Source organism: Salvia hispanica, chromosome 4 (assembly GCF_023119035.1).
Source record: "Salvia hispanica cultivar TCC Black 2014 chromosome 4, UniMelb_Shisp_WGS_1.0, whole genome shotgun sequence".
Classification (NCBI taxonomy): Eukaryota; Viridiplantae; Streptophyta; class Magnoliopsida; order Lamiales; family Lamiaceae; genus Salvia; species Salvia hispanica.
In genome coordinates this window covers 42,511,764-42,521,424 of record NC_062968.1, presented here as the reverse complement: position 1 = coordinate 42,521,424, position 9,661 = coordinate 42,511,764, and the positions used below count along the sequence as shown (strand labels likewise).

General features: G+C 34.0%; 1 protein-coding gene across 6 annotated transcripts; it reads left to right on the top strand.

Annotated features, from left to right (window-relative positions):
- Positions 1-3,530: 3,530 nt before the first annotated feature.
- Positions 3,531-6,612, top strand: LOC125223025 (transcription factor PCL1-like). 6 transcript variants are annotated; one of them, XR_007176653.1, is made up of 4 exons: positions 3,531-4,455; positions 4,621-4,655; positions 5,170-5,222; positions 6,098-6,612. XR_007176653.1 is itself a non-coding variant. In XM_048125974.1 (2 exons), the coding sequence occupies exon 1, from the start codon at positions 3,654-3,656 to the stop codon at positions 4,437-4,439; it is 786 nt and encodes a 261-aa protein (XP_047981931.1). In that variant the 5' UTR covers positions 3,532-3,653; the 3' UTR covers positions 4,440-4,455; positions 6,098-6,612. The 6 variants fall into 6 exon arrangements, 1 of the variants encoding a protein (XP_047981931.1); XR_007176652.1 differs by having other exon boundaries at positions 4,621-4,691; XR_007176654.1 differs by having other exon boundaries at positions 4,621-4,691; positions 5,139-5,222.
- The last annotated feature ends 3,049 nt before the right edge of the window (positions 6,613-9,661 follow it).

The following is a 9,661-nucleotide window of genomic DNA, read 5'->3' as shown; positions in this document are numbered from 1 at the left end:
TCACACATGTAATGTTGTTTTGTGAGTTAATGAATAGTGACTAAAGTAAGAGCAAATAAAAAGGTAAACATAGAATTGTTTCTATTTTAGGAAACGTTTCATTTTTGTTGAGACAATAAAAAAAAGTTTCATTTCTAATGGGACAAAGAAAGTACATGTTATAATAGGTCATAGGTAGCAGTATAATTAGATGTACACAAAATCTTTACACATATATATATTAATGAACATGTAAGTATGTCGAACTGAAACAACATGTTAAAATACAAAATGATGGTAGCATGTATAAACATGAATATGTACAATGATTTTGCTTAATCTACATCAGACTACATGTGGTTGTAAAAGAATCCATATGTATTAATAACATAAATCCGTATATATGGAAAACAGAATCAACATTTATAACTACAGAGACGTGTAATCACGTGCAAGAAATGAATCTTCACTATGAATAAGACTGATTTGTATATAGTTTAACAATAATGTTTTGGAGACATAACGAGGTTAAAGTAGTCATTTTAAATTGTTTTATATTTTTATTTAAATAAATGTTTTGTACATATACCATACTACCCTTGTGCATATAAAAACATTTATTTATATTTAAAAATTATTTGCTTAGAAAAGTTGTGTGCATTTATATGGATGACATGATTTAAGCAAATAATCTCTCTAATCTCACATTAATCTCCAATCTCTCAACCTAATATCTCGATTGCATCGTATATTGAATTTATTCTAATTTAATGAATTTAAACTTTATTTTAAATAATACATTATACAATTAAATTTTTTAAATTCTAAACTTATAGGTACTAAATAGATTTGATACTCAATCTTAAGTTTATTATTACAAAACATTATTGAATCTAGAATTTATATTTATAAAATTAATAAATCAATTTAATTGCTTGAATTCTTATAGCATCAAATAAAGATTCGAAATTTATACATGCAATCATTTTTATGATTCAGAATTTTAGTAATTATTTAATACTGATAAAATAATTTGACGCAAATGACTAGTATCCTTTCATTAGATGATACAAGTATTAATTCAGTACTATATAACATATGTATACTACTGGAGTAATATTTTACAATTTAGAATTTTAAACATTATTATACAAAAAAAAAGTTGATGTGAGTGACTATTACTATTTCGTTGAACAATTACACTAAGAAATTAAGTATTACATGCATGCAATCATTTTTATGATTCGGAATTTTAGTAATTATTTAATACTGATAAAATAATTTGATGCAAATGACTATTATCCTTTCATTAGATGATACAAGTATTAATTCAGTACTATATAACATATGTATACTAATGGAGTACTATTTACAATTTGAATCTAGGATCTAGGATCACAATAGCTTCTTCTTCTCTGTTGTTATTTTCGTCCTCTTCTTCTATCACATCATCTCCTTCTTCACCATTGTTGTTACCTTCCTCTTCCACTGTCACATCATATTCTTCTTCACCATTGTTGTTATCATCTTCCGATAACTCATGATTGTCGCCAAAAATTTCCTCATACATCTCGTTCATCATACCCGAACACAGGATCTGATCGAACTCGCACCTAAGCCAACAATGGAGTAAATGCAAATATGTTATCAAGGATAAAATCAACGGCTAAAAAAGAGAAGAAAAGAAGCATTAGAAAATTGAAATCAAGGATAAAATCAGCGGCCAAAAAAGAGGTTCCAATGCCGATAGGAAAGAAATTAAAGAATTATAATTTGAAATAAAATTTATTTCTTCTACTCACATCGACACTAGTGACAATGAGAGTAGTACCAAAACCCAAACAAGTTCCATTTAATAATAGTCTAAGTAATAATAATATAATATTATTAATTGTGATTAACAAGTACTCTATCTTCGTCTTCTCTAGACATCGAAACCAACTATGGCTGCTTTCTCTGCAACTTGAGAAATTTCAACTCAGTCCTTTGTTATACTCCAATTTATATCCATTTAATTTTCCATAACACTAACTTGGTAAGGGCTGAACTCAATTTTCCAAAATTGAGAAAATTTTGTTTATAGAAAAATTATTAAAATAGACATTTGGGTAAGGGCTTAACCATGAACGTAGAAATGCTTGACCATGAACATGTATACGAAGCCTAAAACACATATAAATAAGAGCATAGGGGCGGTACCTTTGATGTGTTATTATATCGTGGCACCAATGATTTGGATGAACAAGGCTGAAGATGCCGCAACCTGCGACGCGGAGGGCTAGACGGTGGAGGCTGGTCGACGGAGACGGTGGAGGCTGGTCGACGGATGGAGGAGTGAAGATATTTCTGCCGTTGTAAATCCTTATTTTTGATTGAGTGTATTACGTAAAAGAGTATAATTTGATATGAGTGTGACTTTGATAATATTTGATTGAGCTATATTTTGATAAAAGATAGTAGTTTGATATGCCTTTCCTTTTATGATTAAAAGATATATATTTATTTATTCAATTATTATTTAATTTAAAATAAGGGTATATTAGTCCATATTATAATTTGGCTTATGTCAATTTGACATAAGGGTATTATATCTTGAAAACATTATGTCTCTAAATCATCACTCATAGTTTAAATTGCATCAATATGCATGACGAAGTGAATCTGTATTCTTTTAAAAATAAGGTATAATTATAAAGAATAACAGTACTAAAAAATTAAACTCCATCTGTCTATTAAAAACAGTATCATTATAGATAATAGATGAACAACTTTTAATGCAAAATTAATAAAATATGAGAGAGAATTTATTAAAGTGGGTAATGTAAGGTAGAGAAATTTAAAATGTAGACAAAGTAATTAATTAATTAATTAATTAAGATTAACTTTCTATTATTAGTACAAAAATACTTGGGTGCAAGTACCACGCATTTCTTGGTCGACACGAGATTTTAAGAGTTATTGGTTAATGTGTTTAATTGGAGATAGAAAATGTGGGTGTAAGTATTAAAATAGAGAGAGAAAGAAAGATGAATACTTTATATAGAAGTTGGTTGAGTGTATTAATTGGAGAGAGAAAGTTTTCAAAAAAAAAAAAGTGTCATATTAGTTGGGACAAACTAAAAAGGAAAACTTATCATCTTAAATGAGACGGATAGAGCATTTTTTACGAACATATACTCAGACAGATATAATGAATTGATGATCGAGATGAATCCTTATGAAAAAAAAAATTATTCCATATTTAGCCAATTTCAAAATAAAATCAGTTAAAGGTAAGATTTTTATTGTGGAAAACAAGAAAAAGAAAAGGTTGGAATCTAACCTCTTTGATCACTAAACCAGGAATCTGTGTTTTAATCATCAAATAATCTTTCAAAAATTACCCTAAAAGGAGGTTTAAGGTGGACGCCAGTAAAAAGGTGGAATTTGATTTAGAAAGAAGAAGATATTTAGCAGAAGATGAATAAATATCTCCAGCGTGGCACTCCATTTGGAATCTGAATTTGCACTTTTTCCTCCCCAAAACCACTTATTTAAATCCGCCCCAACCCCACACCCACCGCCTCTCTTCCCTTCTCCCTTAATCCAATCTTCATCTCTCTCACAAACCCAAATCCAAATCCAAATCAAAATCAATCAAACTTGTTATTGATGTGATTCAAATCCCTAATTCCATGGGCGAGGAAGTAAAGCTTGACGAATCCACCGTCTCCGACTGGGAGGCCGGCCTCCCCTCCGCCGCCGATCTCACCCCCTTATCTCAGTCCTTGATCCCACTCGAATTAGCCTCCGCCTTCCGAATCTCCCTCGACCCTCCCCGCACCGCCGTCGACGTCGCCCGCGCCTCCCGCACCACGCTCTCCTCCCTCCGCTCCTCCAATTTCAACCCGCCCGCCGACGACGGATCCGACCTGAAGAAGCCCCGCCCCGACGAAGACGCCGCCGCCAAGACGCTGAAGCGCCCGCGCCTCGTGTGGACCCCGCAGCTGCACAAGCGGTTCGTGGACGTGGTGGCGCACCTAGGGCTGAAGAACGCCGTGCCGAAGACGATTATGCAGCTGATGAACGTCGAGGGTTTGACTCGCGAGAATGTCGCCAGCCATCTGCAGAAATATAGGCTGTATGTGAAGAGGATGCAGGGGCTTTCCAACGAGGGGCCTTCCCCTTCCGATCATCTCTTCGCTTCCACGCCGCTTCCCCCGCAGAGCCTCAATGAGTCCTCCAGCCATGGTCCGAACGGAAGTCATAGCAGTGTTGGTAACGGAAGCAGTGTGGGGATGCCAATTCCCATGCCGCCGCCGCAGATGATGGGAATGCTACACGGCTACCATGGACACTATCAGCAGTATGGTGGTGGTAATGGTATGAATATGATGCAGCAGCAGCAGAGGGACTGGTCTGCCCATAAGTATAATGGTTATTCACAGCATCACATGGCTCAAAATAATAGCAATTGTTAGTCTGAGAATAAAGCTAGTGAGTTCTTCTTCTCTTGTATTCTTTGGATTACTGCCTATTCATAATTGTTTTGTGCATTGTTGATTCTCATCTTCTTTTGCTGATTCAGTAGATTTTTCTCAATTTGTTAGATGAGTTTTTGTCTTATGCTTACTAATTACTAATAGGAACTTGTTAATGTAGTGTATAGCTTCCTTCTTTGAAGACCCAAAATCAAGGTTGTTCCAAAAGAAGAAACCTATAGCATTTCAAAAGTACTGGATGCCACTGTATAATCCTTGTTTATTCTTATTTTATACTCCCTCCGTCCTATAGAAATAGGCTGATTGGAGATGGCACGGGTTTCAATACGTAATTGGTAAAATAAGGGAGAAGGAGAAAAAGTAGTTGAAATAATGTAATCCCTCCGTCCCCCATTAATTGGCACCGGTTGACTTGGCACGAGTGTTACGAAATGTAGTGAAAAGTGGATTAAAAAAGGAATGGTGTCAATTATTGGGGGACGGAGGAAGTAGTGGATAGTGGGACTCATAAATGATAAAGTAAAAGTGAAGGAGAAAGAGTTTCCATAAATGGATATAGACTAAATGTATGGGATGGATGAAAAAAGGAAATTCGACCTATTTCTAAGGGACGGAGGGGGTACATTGCTGGAGTCAGGAATATGATAAATGAAATTATTGATCTATACTGTTAATTAGGATTTCATACATGGATTGTTTATGCTTTCAGTGAAATGATTCTCATCAACTAGTCTTAAAGTCCATGATGCCCTGAGCTTGCAGGTATAGATCTTTTATCTGCCTAAATATAGTCGATCTTGTTTCTATTTTGGAACATAGTCTTAGATCCCTCTCTCTGGGAGAATTTCTGTGTAATACCCCTTTGAGCTTTGTGGACATCTCGTTTGCAATTGAAATTATCTGAGTTACAATCTCAGGTCATCCTCATCAATCTTTACCTTAAGTTATGTTTTCCATTTCCTGTACTTCTCTTAAGAAATGTAAGATATTCCACGATCATGTAATGTAGTATTTGGTCCTCCTATAATGGCTTTAAATTCCTTTTAGCAGTCACGGTAGCAATTTAGAGTTTTGTTGTGATCGCGTTTGATACTTCTCCATCTTATTATCCCCTTATTCCCCTTTCGGGTGTTGGGGAATATATATTTTGAAGTCTAGGCATCCTCCTTCATCCAATTAGATATGCAGATGTCGTTGAAGTCTAGACATCTTATTGTCCTCTTATCTGATGCTTTTTTCACTGTGCTATCATTCAGATCAATTTGAACAAACAAAGAGATCTTTGATTGAAATCCTTTGAGATTTTATCGTAATTATCTGCATTGACCTGAATATTTGAGTTTTCAGGTTTTGCACCCATGTACTTGAATAAATTTAAAAGCAAGGAGTCACTAAAATGTTACAGTTTAGCTAAAAATATTATACACATGAAATTATACCGTCCTCTTTTGACATTTCTAGGCCTCTTTGACTGCTGAACCTACTTCAAAAATGTAAATCAATGTAGTTTCAAAAATGAGATAAATGATTGTCGGAACAATAAGCTTTTTTCTTGAATATACTTGAAGTTACTCTGCTTTATTTTTATACTTGAAGATCATTGTGTAGCCACCTAACTTTTATGTGTGATTTTATAGCATACATTCAGATTTTGCGAAGCTTTGTTATAATTCAAGAACAGAAAGCCTTGATTTATTGCACCTGATCCTTTGGAAGAGCAACGACTTATGGCATTTGGTCTCTGCCCACCAGAGTGAAATGGGACGAGTTTTTGTGGGTGCAGTGAAGCTAAAAGCTTACAGTCAAATTAGTCCGGCCGGCTTCATGCAGAAGTTGTTAGTTTTTCTTTAACTTGCTGTACTGATAATTGTGTGTTTCTTTGACAAGCATGGGTTTATGAGTTTGGTTTCTGAGAGTCAAGTATTAATACCAACTTCTCTAGGATAAATCTTACATTAAACAGAAATCAAGTCGTCTTCGGTTGCCTTTTTCATGATTTTGCATGCAAATCTCTTTGACGACCAAAATATAGTACTGCTGTTGGTTTGTATTTTTTGCCTGGTAGATCCTATTACATGGTCTAAATGAAGAAGAATGTTGCTCAGACAATGTTTTATACAGATATGTTAATGTAGTGAAAGTTGTTAATTCTTTTTTGTGGCCTTAGTGAATGAAGAACATAGAGTTTGTTTATGGAGCATGAGCACACCTGGTTTAAGGGACTATCTTATTTTGATGCCTGTGCTATTAGTTGAGTTAATAGTTGAATGATTGTGGTTTTTTTTATTTTTGTCTTATCATTGTTCTGTTATATGGGTTATATTAGAGAAATGATATTGGAAAACTGCCTTTAACAATTCAGTTGAGTTCTGATTTGAAGGGCAAATGGATCTTCATCCCAACTTTGATAGGGTATTGGTATAGTTTATTGCTGATTTCGTGAAATTTGTGTAACATTTTTTTTTCCAACTCAATTGATGTATTATTCATTTGTGTTAGCGATACGATTAATCTGTGGGTTTATTTAGGCGAATTCTGAATACATTCATATAATTAAAATTATAAAGCTGAATTTAATTCAGTTGAATGTACACTTTAGGCGAGTAAGGCATATGCACAATATTGTATTTTTAAGTAACACAATTACACAAATAAATAAACTACGATGAAGATACCACTTCTCGAGTAAGGTGGATTTTTGTTGGTTAATTGAATTGGAGGCAGTACATAAGGTAATAATCATCACACCTAAACAAAATGACGGTTATAAACTAAATAAATGTACTGGCAATCCAAAACAATTTACTTCTGTTTCTGTTTAGATTATAGTAATTGATTGTTGTGCCAACATCTTTTCCCAATTTTCATTATATACTAATATAATTGAATAAAAATATTCTTTGATAGTTTCGAGTTTTAATTAAAAATGAGAATTGGTAGTTAGGCAGTATTCCAACAAATATTTATTTTTGTAAAATCATTAAAACGAATCGATTAAAATCATTGTTTGATTGAAAGAAGGTTTTTCTTCCTTATCAGCATATTTATCCAATTCAAAAATTCATGCGGATTAAGCATGGATACATATTACACGCTCTTGTCCTCTAAATTAAACCAAGCAAGAATCTGATTATTCTTATTCACCTCCCTCTATCATGCACCATGGTAGTTTTGCAGTTTGCGTTTTTCATACATTTGCTTTTAGTTATGGTCGGTGTTAAAAATAAATGCATGTATGTGCATAATAATATGAAAGGTTTAAAATTTAGAAATAGATTAAGACAGATCACATGGCTTCATCTCAATTCTTAACAAAATTAAATTAATAAAAATAAAGTTCTAAGTCAGCAAGTAGTACTTAAAAAAAATCATCCGAAAATATCATATATAAAAGTTTATGTGAAATCATATATAGAAGTGAGTAGAAGTGTGCTAAAAATATACAAATAATTATAAAAAAGAAGATTTGAAAAAAAAAATTCCGAGTCCGATACTCGCGGTGTTGGGTGTGTGATACCACTCGGGTATCGAGTAATACCCGACTCACTGTGGCACGGGTATCAGGAGTAACTTTTCGGCCGAAATTGGGTGCGGGTACCCGCGGGGTATCGTTTCAACACCCCTACATACAAGACATAAATGGTTGGATTTGCAGCGGAAAATCTATTCTAAATGATTGTTTGACTTACATTTAAACATGGATGAAATGCTAGTATCTTCGAAAAACCATAAACATGATCATATATACATATAATTGATACATAAACATATGCAATTAAAACATGTAATCACATAAATAATCAAAATATGTAACTTTCACATAAAGCGTACCGTAGGAATTTAGGAACGGTATTCAATCACCACTTTACTTCAATATTTGATCTTGATCTTGACCACGGATCTTCTGATCTGTTCCCTCAACTCGGAATTGACCTTCATGTGTACTAAGCTTGTCAACACCTCAGGAACTAGAAAAGAATCGAAGACAGAAGAACTCCTAGGGTCAAACCCTAAATTTTCAAAAATCTCAGCTTGACAGAGAGAGCTTGTCCCCTTTTATACTCTCTCCGTCCCATAAAAATATATGCACTTTTCATTTTCGTCCATCCCATAAAAATATGGGCATTTCCATTTATGAAAATTTGACCCCAACTCATTATCCATATACATCAATTTATTTACAACTGTGGCCCACCGTTACAACTCATTAAACACTAATAATACGTGGATCCCATTATCCACTAACACTACTTTAACTAACATTCTCCTTATCTCTCTTATTTTACCGGTTGCATTTTGGATCAAATCAGGGATCTATGGAGGATTGTATTTGGGTCATAGTTTAAGCTTACCAATTAATTTAAACTTAATTTAATTTAAGCCCAAACTTAAATATTATTGTCATCCACTGAAGACATAATACTGATTGCCCGTCCAACCAAAATTACGAGTAATTTGAGACTTCCTCTTTAACTATTGCCAGGTTTTTTGGTCCGAATAATCTGGTGGGTTAGCACAAAACTGAAGGGTTAGGATTGAAATTTTATAACCTGAAAAATTCATATCTCACAATCCGAGTGGGTTAGTCCGATTGACATCCCCTAGTTAGGTTTTTGTTGATAGCACACCTAAGTTGATAGGAGTTGTGTCATACCTATTTGATAAATTCAATGTTGAACCTACTCTTGTTTGTTGAGCATGAAAGTTTGAATGTGAAGAGCACCAATGTTGATGGTCCCTTGCTGTGTGAGTTCGGTAATAAAGAGGATTCATTGTTTGTGCTTGTGAAGGCTAATTCTAGTGTTGCACAGTTTGTGTTTTCCTTCTTGAAAAATTCTAACATCAATGATTATGTGATTTTTCTTTGAACGTGGATATTTTTCTTTGAGAGTTCAATCATTTTGCATGCTATAAGGACCCCTTTTTTGAGACATTATAGCCTAGATGATCATATAATGCCTTTTGAGGATGCCCATGTGAGTGAAGGAATGCCATTTTTACATGATAGGATGAATGTGTTCTAGAGAAGTGGAGGAACTTGATTTGCTTGATCATATTGGTAGACATTTTGGGTTCATCAATAACAAATGGGTTGATAACTTGATGCCTTGGCCTATGCTTTGTATCTATCACACATCTATTAAACCATTCAATGGGGTTGACATGTTCTATGATCATTTTATAATGATTTTACCTCCAAT